The sequence below is a fragment of the Besnoitia besnoiti genome, chromosome I (assembly GCF_002563875.1).
Source record: "Besnoitia besnoiti strain Bb-Ger1 chromosome I, whole genome shotgun sequence".
Taxonomy (NCBI): domain Eukaryota; phylum Apicomplexa; class Conoidasida; order Eucoccidiorida; family Sarcocystidae; genus Besnoitia; species Besnoitia besnoiti.
In genome coordinates, this window is record NC_042356.1 from 6427761 (window position 1) to 6444486 (window position 16726).

Consider the following 16726-nt stretch of genomic DNA (forward strand, 5'->3'; position numbering starts at 1 on the left):
CGCGCGCATCACATGCATTCCTTCGGCGCCTTTCCTGCGTAGACGGCGCTCAGAAGTGGCCTCTCGCCCTGCGCATACCTCCGCCACCGCACGGCGCCTTCTAGCTGTCTCAGCGCGCGCGTGCGCTTCACAAAGTGCATGAGAGACTCGTCTCTGCTTCGGAACGCGCCTTCGGCTTTGCTTGCGAAGGCGCGCGTGTGTATATGGTACATCGAGTCTTATCGCTTCATGCGAGAAGATGGTGAAGGCGTATTTGCGCTACGCCCACGAGGAGGCGTTTGGCCTCATCGCGTCTCCGCACGCGAACGTTTCTTTCTTCTCTCCTGCTTCCTCCCCTGCGACTCGGCCTTCCGCACCCTACGTGCTGACCTGCAGCGGGGCGTCGGTGCTTCTCTGGAGCTCCAACCGCCAGTGTCAGCTTGCGTGTTTCGTGCCGCCGGCGGCCTCGACGGCCCACTACGCTGCGCGTCTGGCGCTTTCCTCTTCGCACTCGCACCTCGCAGTGGGCTACAGCGACGGCAGCGTGTTGGTCTGGGAGACGCCGTCGGCCTCCGCGCTCGCGGCGCTGCCCTCTGGTGCCCAGCCGCTGAAGTCTGCGCCGCTGCTCACGCTCCGCGGCCACCGCAGCGCAGTCACGGCGCTCTGCTGGGGCTTCGCGGGTGAAGAGACGAATCACTTTTTCGCGGGGGGGGCTGCGGCGCGCACCGCGGACGCAAGCTTTGAGACGCTTCTCGTGTCCGCATCCGCCGACGGAGACATCATCGTCTGGGACCGCGTCGCGGGCGTCGGGCTCCACAGGCTCCACGGGCACGCCGCACCCGTCACGCAGGTGGTCGCCCTGCGCCGTCGAGTCCGCAGAGGGAACTTTGCGGAGAGCGTCGCGAACGCGCAAGCCGAGCCGAAGAAGCGAAGGCGAAACGGCGCGAATAACGCGGAGGCTGAAGACGGAGAGGCGAGCGACGCGCAGACGGTGCGCCGCAAGTCCAGGGGCTCCGTAGCCGAAGCTGCAGACGCCGCGGGGGCCGGTTCTGCGGCGCTGGAGGCGGAGAGCGGAGGAGGCGACTCGCGCGAAGGGAGAACGGGCGACCACACGCTCCCCGGCTCCGGGTTGCTTCTCATCTCCTGTGGAAAGGACGGACTCTTGAAAATCTGGGACGCCGACCTCGAGCTCTGTCTGCAGACCGTAGTCGACACGCTCGCCGGCGCCTCAGGCGCCGGCGAGGCTTGCAGCCTCGCGGTGAACCGCCAGCAGGTGAGCGAGGTGTCTGCTTGCCGCGAGTCTCGCGGCCTACGGCGGTTCTTTCGGTGTTCTAGGCGAGCGAGAAAGCTCTTCGCGTCACCCACGCCCACGCATATATATACTTGTGTATCCACATAGATGTTTCCACGCGCGGGCACGCGTCTGGTTCAAAATCTGCTTTCTTCATAGACTATGTGGTACCTTCGTGACTCGGTGGATGCATGTGTGTGTCTCTGATGTAACAATAAATCGATTGACGTGTGGGGCCGTTGCCATGAGAGAAGAGAACGCCGCCGGTCGCCGGGTGGGATCCGCGTGCGAGTATGAGTTCTGATCGCTGTCTTCTTGCGCTTTTTAAATACATAGGAATGATGAACGACGCCCGCGCACCGTGTCTCCTCGCTCTTGGTCGCTGATGGAGTTGCCGATGTCTGGGAATTTTTTTTGTTTTTTTTTGCGAGTTTGTTTCTTTTTTTCAGACGCGCCTCGTGGTCGGGTGCAGCGACCACATGCTGCGCGTCTACGCGCTGCACGGCTTCTGTGCGTCGTCGTCGCGGTCTTCGGCGCCGTCGGCGAAGCATGGAGAGAGCGACAGCGCGGAGGGCGCTCTGGTGAATCCTCACACCGGCCTGCGCTGCGTGGCATCGTTTCTCGGGTTCCTCAAGCGCCCCGCTGGCGGCCAGAAGAAGACGACCTGCATGCACTTCCTCGCGTGGGGAGGCGCGGCGAGAGAGCTGGGCGACCACGACGCGAACGAGGGAGATGAAGAAGAGGAGGAAGACGAGGGAGGCGTGTTGGTCGTCGGCAGCGGCAACAGCCGCGCCATAGAGATCTTCAAGGTCTGCGGCGAGGCGGAGCGCAAGAGACGGATGAAGCGCCGGAAGAAGCGCGCCGAAGAGAAGAAAAAGAAGCGAGACCAGAAGCTGCGCGAGGCGCCCAGCGCTCATGTGAGCCTCGAGGAGGAAGAGGACAAGGAAGCAGACAGTGCCGAACGCGTCACCGACGAGTTCGTCTTCCTCTCGCGACTCCACACCGCCAGCGTCATCAAGGCTTTCCATCTGCAAGGAGCACGCAGCCCCCACAAAGGCGCGCCCTCTGAGCGCCAAACTGGGAAAAAAGCGAGCAAGGCGAAAGCCCAGACGCGAGGCACAGAAAAACAAATCGAAGTGGTGTTGGGCCTAGCGGACAATGCCTTCGAAGTTTGGAGAGTCGACGTCCAGTGCCTCGCCGACCGACTGGCTCAGAAGGTAAATCTCTCTCTCTTCTGTCTGAAGATTATGAAGAGCGGAAGGCAGCAGTGACCTTCGCGCGCGTTGATGCATAAAAGTAGGAAGGAACTGTTTTCTCGCTCTCGCGACTTCCACCTTTTCTTTTCCTGCCGGTTGCATACTTCGTTCCGCGCAGTCCCGCTGGATTTGTGCCTCTTCGCTCCCTCGCGTTTACGCTTTTCATCATGGGCGCTCGTCGTTTGCTCTGCAGTCCACCCCCTGCGTCGCCCGTTTCTTTCATCTTGTGTGCATCCACAATATCGGCTCTGTCCTTTCCTCGGCCTGCTGCGGATGCCCCCGTTTGGGCTTTGTCTCCCTCTCTCGTGGTTTTTCAGCGTGTCTACTCCGCGACCCCATGCGCGTTGTTTCCTCTTGGTCTTTTCTTCTTCTTTTTTCCGCTTTCGTTTCGCGCGTCGGCTCTTTCTGCCCCGTGGTGCGCTCACGGCACAGCGCGGCGCTGCAAGTGTGTGTGTGTCTGGGCGTGTTGACACCGCAGGAGAGCGAGACGGGCGGCAGCAAGCAGGACACCGATGCGTTTTTCAAGCAGCTCTCGCGTGTCTCCGTCGCAGGGCACCGAGGCACGCTGCGCCAGCTGGCTGTCAGCCACGACAGCTCCTATCTGCTCTCCATCGCAGACGAGGTGCGTCGTGTGATGCCGAGATTCCCCAACGGCCCCTTTTCACATGCGGCTCCAGCTGGCGACGGAGGAAGCAGCGGGAGGAAGTGGGAAGTGGAGTGGAAGGGATGCCTGTCGTGCCGCGCCCTCGTTGCGTCACGGTCTTTGCTGCCAGCTCTGCTCCAGGTTCCTGCTGGCCGCTGCTTCTCTGCCGCTGCGGCGCCTTTTCCCCTTCTCAAGCGTTATTTCAAGCGTCATTTCAGCCCTTCGTGTGTCCCTCCGCGTGCCTCGCCTGCAGGGCTTCAAGGTCTGGACGACGCACTCGAGGCAATGTGTGAAGAGCGTCATCGTCGACTTGCCGCTCTGCGGCTTCTTCGTCGCCGGTGAGGAGGCGGAAGACAAGAGAATGCCCCGAAACGGGCGCATGGAGCCGCAGGCGCCACGCAGATCTGTAACCACTCCGGAGAAGCTGCGCAGTCTCGAGGGCGCGGTGGGGGGCAGAAGAAGCGTCCAGCTAGTTATCGAGAGACAGAGGGACACGCACGACCCCAAACTCGTTGCTTCTTAGTGTCAATGGTTTGCGATAGAGCCTTAAAACGATGATCTCTACACAGTTCAACCTTGTAACGTCCGAGGGCGCCGAATCGCACTCTATACCTAGCCTTCTTCGCATGCGGGAGGCGGTCGGATGCCAACTCCGCAGTCTTCTTTTTTTTAAAGGCGGAGATGAAAGGAGCATTCGGCGGGGCCTTACCTCTCCCGCGCCGCTGCAGACCCCGAGAACCCGATACACAGGAAAAAATACCCCGCGTCCACTCTCTCTACATATATAAGTATTTAGATATATGTGCGTGGATCTGTGTGAATATGTGGATAGGTGGGTCGTCTGGTCTGCGGTCCTAGGGCGTCGCCTGCGTTTTTCCTGACTTTCTGTGCTTTTTCACCCTTTTTCAGGAAACGACCACGTGGTGGTGGGGACGAAGGGCGGCGACCTGCTTCTGTACGACGTGGGCGCGTGCGCTGTGCGGCAGCACCTCGCGCAGGCCCACGGAGGAGCCGTCAATGCGCTCGCGGAGCACCCCAAGCACACAGGGTAAGCACAATTTCAACTCGTCCAGCGAGGCGGCTCTCTGCGCAGCGCAGACCTCCTCCCGACGGTGTAGGCACAGCGTGCGTGGAGCGGAGGGAAGAACTTGGATTATATATGGACATCTACATATATATGTAGGTGTGGATATATGTGTATAGGGATATATTTGTGTATCGACATACATATGGATATATATATATATATATATGCATACTATATATGCGGGTGTATTTATATGCATGCGCATCTGTGTCTGTATCGCAAAGTACATGGGAACAGACGATGAATCGTAGAGGGGAGCTTTGTCGCGGGTACAGGCGAAGGCGTGCATGCATATATGCATGCATGCGACTCGGGAGAGAGGGCTGAAATCTGTGCGCGCGGCGTTTTGCGCGACCGCCTTCTGCGCGCCTTATGCTGCGTGGTGTTCGAGCTTTTGGCTGCGAGCCGCTGTGGTTGGATGTCTTTTCCGCCTCCAGTTTCGCGTCGATTTCTGCGGACAAGAGCGTCAAGTTGTTCGTCTTTCACCTGGCGAGCGACGAGGCGGACGAGCCGAGGGCGAAGAAGGCGTCGGCGTCCTTCTTGCAGTGTCGGCAAGTGGGCAGCGTGCCCCTGCCCGATCAGGGTATCGACGTTCGCTACACGATGAACGGCAAGTTTCTGATTTGCGCGCTGCTGGACATGACGATTCTCGTCTTCTACGCCGACACCTGCAAGCTATTCCTCTCGCTGTACGGACACCACCTCCCCGTCCTCTCGCTCTCGGTCTCCTCAGACAGCACACTGCTCGCGACCGGCAGCGCAGACAAAACTGTGAAAATCTGGGGACTCGACTTCGGCAACATTCAACAGAGTCTCCTAGCGCACGACGACGCCGTCACTCAGGTAGGCGACAGGCGAAACTTCGTTGCGCAGGCGGCGCGCGCCTCTGTTCAGCATCCGCCCTTCGTGCCCTCGCAGTTGCTTGTTTTTGCCGCGGTGTCGGGTCGCGTCTCTCGCTCGTGGTCTTTTCTCTGCCTTGGGTGTTCGCGCTAGATCTCTCTCGAGTCTCCTTCGCGCGCCGCTCTCCGTTTCTTCTGACCTGACGCGGCGGTGTCCGCGCGAGCGGAGCTGCGCTTTGCGTCATGGGTGAGCTGTGCATACGCTTTTTTCTCGCGCTTCAGGTTGTCTTTCTCTTCGGCACACACTACCTGCTGTCGGCGTCTGCGGACGCCTCGCTGAAGCTGTGGGACGTGGATCGGCGGGCGTGTCTGGTCTCGATTCTGCCCTCGGTGTCGCACTCGCCGCTGCGCTGCCTGGTCGCCAGCCAGGACGGCGACCGCATCTTCGCCGCGGACGCCACGCGGCTGCTGCAGTCCTGGCGCCGCACAGGGGAGCAGATGTTCGCAGAAGAAGAGGAAGAACGACGCTGGGAAGAGAACGCCGAGCGCGAGGCCCTCCGCGAGGACGCCGTCCTCACCAGCACCGCCACCAGCGCGACCGTCGTCATGGATCGAGCCAGCAAACGCACCATGGAGTCCGTCCGCTCGACTGAGCGCCTCATGGAGGTGAGAGGCAGACACGCCCGCGCGACGCCGAGAATGAGCTCAGACGAAAGCGCCACTCCAGCGAAAAAAAACCGCAAAAAGCCGCGCGCAAAAGGCGCACAGGCTCGCGAGAGCGAATACAATAGAGGAGAGAGAAAAAAACGAGAGACGAGAGAGAGGAAAGAAGAAAAAGGAGAGAGGAGCGGCGCAGGGCGCGGGAGGGGAAGCGCATCGGACCCTTCTGCCGGGGGTAGCAAGGGGGGCACGAGGCGGCGAGACAAGCACATCATGAGAAAATGTACATGTTTTTGTCTGTTTCGAATTTGCTCTCGCTTGTCCCGCTTCGTCGAGGCGGCGTCCTGCGTCTGTCACGCGCGCGGCTTTTTTCGCGCGTCGGTGGTCTCTTTCTTGGCTGTCCGTTCGCCAGCAAGGACACTTTCCGGCAAGGTTTCGAGTCCTCGTTTTTTCTCTTCTAGCGTCTCACCCCTTTTTTCCGCCGTCTCGCTCTCCGCTTTCTCTCCCTGTTGCAGGTTCTCGATGAAGCGCGCGAGCAGCAAGAAGCAGACGAGGCGTACGCGTCTGCGTTGCTCGCGTGGGAGCGGCGGCGGCGCGAGCTGAAGAAGAAGACGGGCTCGAAGGATGAAGGCGGTTTTTCTTTCGGCGAAGACCGCGAGGACGAGCGGCCCATCGAGGGCCTTCCGCCGCGCCCTGCGCCGCCGCCTGGGAGAGTCGAGCTCATGAGGCGCACAGCTGTGGAGCACGTGCTGCGCGCGCTCGCGACGCTCAAGGCAGGAGACACCTTCGAAGTCCTCGTCGCGCTGCCCTTCGAGTACGCTTACAGGGTAAGAAAACGTTTTGACTCATTTTAGACACGCCGCGTGCCGCGCAACAAATATAAAATCGTACGTAGAGTTGTTATTTCAATAGCTGCTTTACACAGAGTCCACGGTCATCTATATCTTCTAAAGACGCAGCGTAACTGTAACCCTCCCACCCTCTGTGGACGCCTAGATAGATAGATATAGATAGATACAGATAGGTGGATAGCGTCCTCTCCTAGCCGCGTCCTTTCGTCAAGGTCTCTTTGTGTGTTCCGGAGCCACCCCCGCGACAAAGTTTTTGTCTTTGTTGACTCGATTCGCAGCTTCTTGAGTTCCTCGTCGCCCACCTCTCGCTCTTCCACGTGTTAGTGACCGCTGGCGAGCGCCCGCGCGCGCCGGAGTCGAGCAAGAAGCGACGGCGGATGACAGCGGAGGAGTCAGAAGCGACAGCGGACGCAAAGACCGCGAAAGACGCGGTCCTCTGCCTGTGCCCAATCGAAAGCGCCGCCCGCGTTGCCCTCATTCTCGTGCAGCTTCATTTCAGGTACGACACGGCTTTCCGTTCTGTCCCTTCTTCCGTCGGGTGCGGGTGCCTCAGTGAGAGCTGACACTTCCTAAAACGGGATCTAGGTTTCTGTAAATTACCTTGTTCTGAGGAGTATATACGAGGCAGTGAAGGCTATGTTTTACGTCCCTTAGATTGTGTCGGTGGTCGCGGCGCAGGCGCTGCGCTGGATTCTACGCACAGGATTTTGACGCCGTGGCCGACGTGGGAAGGGCTGTGCGAACTTCGGGGCTTTCTGGCTTTCTCTGTTTCGACGTGTGTCTTCATTAGTCGCTGACAAGAATTCTGCGTGTAGATTCCTCACGCCGAGACGGCTGTCACTGTTTGCCATCGCTGGCGAAAATAGGCCAAAAGCGAGCCGCGCGTCTCTATGTTCGGCTGTGCCGCCGTACACATAACTAAATTGATACACATGCATCTGTAGCTTTTTTTCGTGTTCCTCTTTCGCAGGCTGTTCCTTGCCTCGCCTAAGCAGCGGCAACTTCTTGCGCGACTGCAGCGCTGCCTTCGCCCTCTGCTTGTCCGCGAAAGGGTAAGACACAGAAAAGCATCTTATATACTTTGCGCGTGTCTAGAACGCGGCGGCGAGCGTGTCCAAAAGTGAGCTGTAGACTGGTTGCATGCGGTGCGCCCTGCCACGGAGCCGCTTTGTCTGGTAGCGGCACAGATGAAAAAGGCGCTCCTCCGCCCTTCGTTGCTCACGTCTGCTTGCTTTTTGGCCGTCACAGGCAAAACTTCAGTCGGGAACAACCTCCCCTCCCGCCCCATTGTTGGCCTCACTTGCTCTCGGTCTGGTGTCAATTGGTCTTACGCAGGACCGCATGCGCTTCAACAACGCCGCACTGACATTCCTCCAGAGACAGATGCAGCAAGAACGATTTCAGGCTCTCCCCGATGTGGGTGCGCCCACGTCGAAGCAGGGAGCGCAAAAGTCCGTTCGCAAGGCTTAGGTTGCAGCGATTCTAAGAAATGAAGAGGTCAGCCCCCACGCTGGAAGCCTGCATCAACAACTTATTGACTGATTCGAGGGAAGAAGCGACAGAAAAGGGTGTCTGTGACCCCCCGCGACGTGCGGAGCGTATGCACAACTCTTTTGGGAGGGGGTATCTTGGGACAGAAAAACGCGGCGGAGGAAGAGAAGGCCGACACGCAAGCTGTGTACGCGCAGAGTAATCAGGACTGCTGCGTTTCACCACCCCAGTGGAGCAGGGTTGCTAGGGTTGCCGGCGCTTGCTGGGCATTTTTTCAAAAGGTGAACGTGGCAATTCCGCTCCAGTTCCTGACGCCAATTAGGGCTCTTGTTTTGCTATCTCAACACCTAAACAGAGTATTGGCCGCGGCTCTTCAAGTGCTTGCTTACTGACACCAAGTTAGACTACCGTGACCTTTAAGTGATTCACGAAATTCACAACGAAAACTATCTAAACGGACGAAAAAGGCGAAAGCCATCGTCGCCGAGTCAGACGAAACCCGTGGCCGCGTTACTGGCCCCTGCCAGCTCGTGGAGCTCACCCACGAGGTTCAGAATCATAAAAAACAAGAATGCGCTGTTTTCGCATCGTAGGTTGCACCCCGCCTCTTAGGTGAGGAACTGAAAAGCTGCAGACCCGGGCAAGCTGTACTCGGGTTCGACATTCTACACTCAGAGACTTCATGTTACAAGATTCGCGTGCTGTTTCGCATGTCCAGGTCCGCCATACCCTATTTGTGCCAGGTCGGCTGCGTGCCTGAGTCGGTAGACACTGAAGAGCGTCATCAGCACAGTTGTCCGTGATCCTTCGGAGTTTGTAAACAACCGTTTGAGCATCCGATAGTGACGCAATACGGTCGCCAGACTAGTATAGATGTGACTGACTTGCCGTGGCGCCGCCTCGCTAGAGCCTGCGCAGGTCGGGGGCGGCTGTGGCCCTCCCTTATGATTAGCACCACGAACTGCAGAGTCATTCGTGGGTTGAGTAATTGTGAAAAACCCTTCTCACACTCTACGGTGCAAAGGCGCGCGTAACGTCTGCGCTAGAGTATGTGAAAGTTTTCGTTCCTAGAGGGCATCGCCTGTAAGGCCAGCTCGTTTGACCGTCGTGGAGTTCACTGGAAGGAGAGACCGGCTCCCAAGAGGAAAAGGACAGGGATGACCAACTTTTTGTCCTGCCGGCGTCCACTGTAGGCCGCTCCATATCAAACATTATATATACTGCGTGGTTCAGCGTGTACGCCACAGACTATTAGCCGAATACACTCGCAGCTTGCGAGTGGTGAGTTGTGTTACTGCGTTGTTTCCTGTTCCGCGAGGACACGAAGACACCGGAAGAAACAGGCGTTGACGTTGGGTGCTGCAAGCAGGCAATCCAAGGCCACACTCTTCCGAGAGACTCGGTGTTCTGGGGTACGCGAGCCTGGAGCGAGTTACGCACCAGAATGGTCTCTCCCCCGACCTCGTACCAGGTGACTGCTACGTCCGGCAGTTCGCGCATCCACCAATTGAGAGCAAGCTGCATCAAGACACCTCGGAGATACCGAAACGCAGATATGCGTCGACATCCTCTGCCTCTATCCCATTCATGGCCGCACGCAAGCACAGAAGCTGTCTTGCAGATTGCAGTACCACTGAGTTACGTTTTTCTTAATACCTGTCGTCTTCCTCCGTGAACTTCGTCACGTATTACCCTGTGTCGCCACGAACACAAAAGTGGCTGGCCATTATTTGTTGGACGGAGAAGAACTCGCGTGAGAAAAGTGGTCCCAACCGGGATCGAACCGGCGACCTTCCGGTTATTAGCCGGATGCTCTAACCAACTGAGCTATAGGACCGAGCACATCCTCGTGGCGGGATACTAGAGAACAAGGGAATGCGAGGCTTTTCTGGGTCCATCTGTCCACACGTTCCAGCAAGGAGTAAGCTGTGTAACAGAACCTGGTCGCATTGCAGTGCCGTCGCAGTGTGGAACAACACGTGCTCTACCGCTCCGGCAACAGTGATTCTGATCGCATGAAAAAGGAAACGTAGCTCGTACTCATGCTCATCAATCACGGGGACTGGCAATATCGCAGTCCCAATGCCGCGGGCAGATGTCACCGGCTGCTATCCATATTAGGATGCCACCGCAGACGACCAACGCCTGCAAGACACGACAAACAGCACGGTTACTGTCGCTAGTCCGCGGATTTTCACTTCTAGTAACGGTTCTGCCAAAGACCGGACGCGTTTTCTCTTGCGGACCCGACTCTGGCATCACCGGTAATTCACTACACACTGTGCACTGCCCATGCCACACCGCCAGATATCCCCGCTGTTGAAGGGAGACTCGTTCATTTTATCCCACCGGATAGAGTACTGCGTGGTTGACACCACGTTACACATGGAGTCGAGCTTTGAGCCCAGAAAAGTGAAAATAAGTCACTGGGGATATGGCTATTGACAAATGTGCAGCCTTCACCTTGAAACAAGCGTCGCGGGACCCGCCTCAGAAAGGTTTGTCCTCTAGAACCGGTGCAAGCGGCAACGACCCTTCCTCCGTAACCAGATCCGACTATGCGGTTTTTTTTTTTTTAATTGGAGGTTGCAACTCCTTGCTGGCTGGGTCCGCTGGAGCATGACAGTGGGCGCCCCACCGTGCAGCCGCCGAAGTGCAGTTCCACGAGTACGTACACCCCCCCTCAGCTTTCTTGTCCAGCACCGGTGTGTGTAGATCGCCGTCCGAAAGAACCACGACTTGTTCGCATGCGGTTGTTGTCCCGCGGAAGGTGGTGAGTCGTGGCTGGATTTTCCCGCTTCTTCTGTGCCCGCTTCTCTAGCAACCACACGTTCGCGGCTTTTTTCTCTGTCACACTCTTGCGCTTGACTTTCCCTGGGCCACTCTGTTGAATTAACTCCAGCGGCAGGGTTTAAAGGCGCGTCCAACGATCGCATATCCGTTGCCTCCGTCCTCCACGTCCCTTCTCTCTGAGGCTGCAGGCACGCCACCCCGTCTTGTTCCTGGATTCTTCTTTTCGTGCGGACCAGCGTTCCTCTTGAATCCTCTGTATCGCCGCTTGTTTTTAAAAAAAGACGCCCGTCTGGGACGCCGTCAACGTATCTGGACAAACTGTTTTCAAAGTGTCGTGGCCAGTTTCTCGTTCTCCCGGCACTGTTGCTTGCCGCTCGTCCTCTTCCCGGTGAATAGTCAGTCTCTCGGTTCGTACCTCTTCCTAGCGTGCACTCGGGTTCGTCCCTACCGTAGCAAGATTTTGCTGTGGCGTAGCAATGAGTTTCCATCAAATTTGGTGAAATGACGGATGGAGAAAGACTCTATTTTTCTTTCCCTGTGTGAAGATATCCTGGTATCTGCCTTTTACAAAAGGGAACTTTTTTTCTGGCTGTTTCTCGTGTTTTTCATGTTCCCGGTCCCCCCTCCCCCCCACCTTTCTTCAAGACAACCTGCCGCTTCTCAAAGCGGCCTCTTCCATCTTTTAACAATTCGTGCCCATCGCAACGTATCGTTTGAAGGCGCGTGCCCGTATTTTTTCCTGCTTTTTCGTCGTCCCGTATTTTTCACCTTTCGCCGTCCCTTGATCGCCCGCGTGTCTTCTGCCCGCGTGTCTCCAACTTCGCTGCGGGCGCGGCTGAATTTTCTTTCCGTTCAGGAGAAAAAAACGCAAGTTCCTTCCTGTACGCTCTCTTTCAGTTGCTTTTTTCCGTTATGTTTTTCTGTGAGGCCTGACCGCGCGCCAGCGCACGCGAGGGCACAGGGGGAACATGGGAGAAAATCCGCGGGCTTCATGGATCGCCGGTGGCTCCCTTATTCCGTGTAGACCAGCTTCGTGTACCCTGCCTGAATTATTGTCGCCTGTCTCTCCGAAGGCCCTTCTACACGCGACTGTTCTTCCGTCTGGCGTCGCTGCCTGACGATTCGCAATCAAGTCCCAGCCTCTTGCCTGGCGGCTGTCTACTCGCTTGCGCCACGGTTGTCCCTCGGATCGATTCTCGCCTCCGCGCTTTCTCTCGAGAGGTGCGCTTTCGGCATTTTTTGGCGGCGTTCGCCTCCGGTCTTTCGCTGCGGGTTCCTTGTTGAACTCTGCTTGCTGCGTGCGTGCGTCCCGCCCCCCTCCCCCCCGCCGTTTCGCCGAGGCCCTCTGCTATCTCTGACTTGCTCGGCTTTCCGAGAGCATGGACGTCTCGCCATCTTCATTCGCGTTGCATATGTTGAGCGCCATGGGGTCTGACGCGTCTTCTTCGTCAGTCTCGGGGCCTCCCTCGCAGTCTTCCGCTTCTTCCTCCTCCCCCGCCCCCCCAGTCTCCCTGCGGCGCCGCCGTCGCCTGCGCCGCCCCCCGCCGCGGCTTCGGCGTACCCTGCCTCCGCGTTCGCCTCCTTCCCTGGCTCTCGAGGCCTCTCCCCCGCTCTCATCGCCTCTGAGGCGCTGCAGCAACACCAAGAGGCCGCCGCCGGCGCTGCACTCTCCCTGCCGCTGCATCTCCTGCGCCTTCAGCAACAGAGTGCGCTCGCCAAACAGCAGGGCCTCGCCGCGCAGGCGGTGGGCGGCAGCCTCAGCGCTGGAGGGCAGGCCGGCGGCGCCATTTCTGCGTTCTTGCAAGCGAACCGCCTCCCGCAGCAAGCTCTCGCCGCGCTCCAGCAGCGGCAGTTGAGCGCCCAGCAGCGCAGCGGAGACACCGCCTCCTCGGGGAAAGTCCACTGGGTGCAGGTAGGAGAGCAAACAGGACCAGCACATGAGAGACACACCTAGAAGCTTGTATTTCGTTACTCTCCGTAATCGTGTCTTGCCACCTTACTGGCGTTTCTTCTCCCGGCGCTGCGGGCCGCACGTCTTTCTTCCTTGCCTTTCTGCTTTGAACCCTTGTGTCTTTTCGCTACTGCTTCTCGATTATCGCTGGTGCGGCTCTGTCGCGTCACTGTCGTTTCCCTGTCGCGTCATCGCATTCTGTGGTGCGCGTGCGTCTTTCTTTTTGCAGTGCGATCGCTGCGACAAGTGGCGGGTGGCGCCGTTCGAGATCAACGCGACGACTTGGGTCTGCGCACAAAACACGTGGGATCCTCGCTTCGCGTCCTGCAGCGTCCCGGAGGAGACCAACGTGGAGCCCGACTCGCCGTCCTCCAGCGACGCCGCGGACGCCGCACCCTCCGGCGCTCAGCTTCCGACCCTCGCTTCCGGCGCGGGCGGAGGTGCTTCCTCCGGGGTCGCGGCGGCGGGTCCTGCAGGCAAGGGGAAGGGTGCGGGGGGTGGCGGGGCTGCAGCCAAGTCGCGAGCGGCTCGCCCGAAGAAGAAGGCGACGCCAGACGCGCCGGCTGTCGCGGCGGCAGCTGCAGGGGCTGGCGGGCCTTCTGCGGGGGGGGCGGTCGGAGGCGCGAAGAAAGGCCGCGGCGGGGCTGGGGCGGGAGCGGCGCGGAGGGAGGCAGGCGCTGCAGGCCCTGCGCTGCCGAGTGGCGCTGCAGGGCCCGCGGCGGGCGGCGGCGTTGTGAACATCAGCAGTGCGGCCTCCGCACTGATGGCCGCAGGGCTGCCGTTCTCGGCGCTGCAGCACGCGCAGACGCAGCAGCTTCTGCAGCATCCGCTCCTGGCGGGCTCGCAGGGGCCGGGCCGCGGCGGGGGCGGGGCGGCGGGGCTGTTCGCTTCCAAGCGCTCGCCGAGTCTGGCGCCCGCGGCGTCGGGCGCGCGGGCGGGCGATGCGCAGCTGCTGCAGCAGCACCTGCTGCAGCAGCACCAGCAGCTACAAGGTCAGCGGCTGCTGCAGCAGATTCGGTCCTACGCGCACGGGCTTCCCGGCGAGCAGGCCGCTGCGGCGCAGCTCGTTTTTGAGCACTGGGTGCAGTGCGACGCGTGCAACAAATGGCGCCGCGCGCCCGTCGAGATCACCAGCGAGAAGTGGTTTTGCCGCATGAACACGTGGGCTCCGCACTTTGCCTCCTGCGAGGTCCCGGAGGAACACGACCCTGAAGCCCACGACATCGACCCCGCGAACCCGCTGCCCCCGGCCGTGCTGGCCCGCGGCGGCGCCCGCGCGACCCCGAAGGGCGCCGCCGGCGGCCGCGAGGAAGAAGACAAGCGCGGAGGTGCGCAGAAGCGACAGAGGAGCGCGGCTGCTGGCGCCGGACGCGGCGCCAGCAGTCGAGCGAAGGCCAGGATCGACAAGGGTGGGGGGGCGGCACCCGCGCGCGCGCGGGCGACGGGCCCCGGCGCGCGCGGCGACGCAGACGCCGCCCTGTCGTCGCGGGAGTCGCTCCTCGAGGGCGGAGAAGAAGACCTGAAGACCGAGCGGGGGGATTCGGGTGGCGCCGAGGGCGCGCTCGCCTCGTTCGGAGGCGCCTGCCTGCCTGCCGCGGCGACGCTCGCCTCCCTCGCGGGCTTCCCCCAGGGCAGCTTGGGGCTCACTGCCTCCGGCGGCCTCCAACTGCCTGGACTCCCCGCAGGTGCTGCAGCTGCAGCGTCGCAGTTCGGCGCCGTGGCGGCGGCGCTGGGCGGCGTCGAACAGGCGTCGCGGCTCCTCTCCGGCGTCGCGCGGGTTTCCGCCCCGCAGACGGGGGTCGCGGCCTCGCCAGTCTCGGCAGTCCCGTCCCTGTCGTCTCTGCTTCCGGCAGCCTCCGCGCTTCCGGCGGCGGGTGAGGAAACCGCGTGGCCGCAGTGCGCGAGCTGCGGCAAGGCCAAGCGCCCCGCTGAGGATGCAGGCGCCGAAGAGCGCTGCTGCTGCTGTCCTAACGCGTGGGAGGCGGCGCCGCAGGACGCCTGGGAGGCCCCCGCTGAAGCGACTCCGGAGGCGGGGGTCGCCGCAGCGCCTGCCCAGGGCGACGGCGCGCGAGATAGCGCGACAGACAGCCAGTTCGCGAACGGAAATCCGCAGGCCCTTCCTCTCGCGGCGGGCGAAAGTGAGCTGGGCAACGCACAGACGACCCTCCGCGGGCAAGCTGGGGGAGCGACCAGCGGGGGCAGCCCCGGTCTTCCGCTCCTCGCCGCGGGAGCTCCTCTCGCTGGGTCCGGTAGCCAGCTGAACCCTCAGCAGCGGCTGCAGATACTTCTTCAGATGCAGAGCGCGGCAGGTGCACTCGCCCCTGCGCCGCAGGCCAACGCATCGGAAGGGGTGCCCCTCGAGGCGGAGACGCCTGCAGATGCGGGCGACGGGGGGGAGAAGGGCAAGGCGGAGGCGACGCAAGAGGAAGAAGAAGAGAAGGAAGAAGGGACGGAAGACACTGGAAACGGCGGCCGAAAGCACGAAGACGACGAAGAGGGAGGCGGCGCTGGGGCCTCCCACGGCGGGACTGGAGCCGCGGGAGGCGGCACGTCTGGCGGCAGCGGCAGGGCTCCGGCCGGCAGGCAAGGGGACGGCGACTGCGGGAAGAGAGGTGGAGGATCTGAGAAGGGCGAGGGCGGCGAAACGGAGGGCGAGAGCAGCCCAGACATCGATGCGGCAGAAGAGCAACGCCAGAGTTCGCGTTCGCATTCTGCAGTGCCCTCTGTCTCTCTTTCGAGTCCGTCAGTGGATGTTTCGGCGTCTTCTTCCGCGCGTCCTCTCTCCGGTGCGCTTTCTGCTTCTCTCTCCTCGTCCCTCACCGCGCCCTCGCTTTCGTCTTCATCTCCCTCTGTGGCAGCGTCGATGGCCTCGCATGCCGTTTCCCCGCTTCCGTCCGTCCCCTCCCTTCCTGCCGCGACCGTCGCCCCTGCGCGCGCTGTGGAAGGCGCTCTCGCCGCGATGCTGAGCTCGCGTTTGGGCTGCGCGGGCGTCGACGGAGAGACAGGCTCTCTCTCGCCCTTCTCGTCTTCGTTTCTTTGCCTACTGCAAAAGGAGCTCCAAAACGCCGGTCGCGGCGCCCCCTCTCTCGCCTGTGAGTCGACGCAGCGAGCGACTGCGGGGGCCAAAGAAGACATAAACTTCTGCAGCGGTGGCGGAGACAGAGAGAAACCACACGATGAGAGAAAAACACACGAAGCCGCGGGCAGGGGATCGGCGCATGTGCATCATGTGTGCATGTATATATATATATATATATGTATATGTATGTATATTGTAGATACACGTATATGTGTGTGCTTCTGTACGCTTCGCGCGTGTGGTGGCGTTTAGCCTTTCGCGGGGACACGTGGCAGTGCATGTCGGCTGTGAATTTACGGCCCCTGGGCGTGCGTGTTTTGCGTTTTTTGCGGTGCAGCGCATCTGTCTGCTCTCTGTTGGCTGCTACAAAGCTTCAAGGCATTTTGTATCTGTGTGTCGTTCGACCTTTCATCTCAGGTCCTTTGCAGGTGCTGAATTGAACGGTCACTCACCGAGGCGTGGCTTTTTGGCGGGACTTTCTGGGGGGCGGGCGTCTGTCGTCGCTTCATTCTCTTGCCTTCTCTTCAGAGACGTCCAGCGCGTGTTCCTGGCGAACGAGCGGAGTGGAAAGGCCTAAGCTCCTTCGCTCTGCAGGGGCGACGTTAGAAGGCGCTCGCTGTCTCCGCAGTTGCTCGCTAGCCGCATAGGTTTGAACTGAAAGGCGCCAAGAAAGACAGAAGCGGGCGGCTAATAGGCCGCAGCGACTCGCATCGCGCATCTGCGCGCAGCTACCGATCTCTTGTGTGCTCGGACTACATGCACGCGTAGAAGTTTGCGCTCCAGTGGGCTTCACAGACAAGTATCTG

At 60.4% G+C, this 16726-nt stretch overlaps 2 protein-coding genes and 1 non-coding gene across 3 annotated transcripts; 2 read left to right on the forward strand and 1 right to left on the reverse strand.

Moving 5' to 3' along the window:
* Positions 1-238: 238 nt before the first annotated feature.
* On the forward strand, positions 239-8076 carry BESB_009160 (WD domain, G-beta repeat-containing protein; the record flags this gene model as incomplete). The annotated part of the gene is made up of 11 exons (XM_029359670.1): positions 239-1252; positions 1720-2487; positions 3005-3148; positions 3423-3507; positions 4079-4217; positions 4694-5099; positions 5378-5761; positions 6271-6582; positions 6885-7105; positions 7577-7658; positions 7942-8076. The coding sequence occupies 11 exons, from the start codon at positions 239-241 to the stop codon at positions 8074-8076; spliced, it is 3690 nt and encodes a 1229-aa protein (XP_029222583.1).
* A 1784-nt stretch (positions 8077-9860) lies between these two features.
* On the reverse strand, positions 9861-9934 carry BESB_011570. The gene has a single exon. It is a non-coding gene; the product is annotated as a tRNA-Ile (tRNA).
* A 910-nt stretch (positions 9935-10844) lies between these two features.
* On the forward strand, positions 10845-16497 carry BESB_009170 (uncharacterized protein; the record flags this gene model as incomplete). Its single annotated transcript, XM_029359671.1, has 4 exons — positions 10845-10870; positions 12343-12802; positions 13071-15933; positions 16349-16497. The coding sequence occupies 4 exons, from the start codon at positions 10845-10847 to the stop codon at positions 16495-16497; spliced, it is 3498 nt and encodes a 1165-aa protein (XP_029222584.1).
* Between the last annotated feature and the right edge of the window lie 229 nt (positions 16498-16726).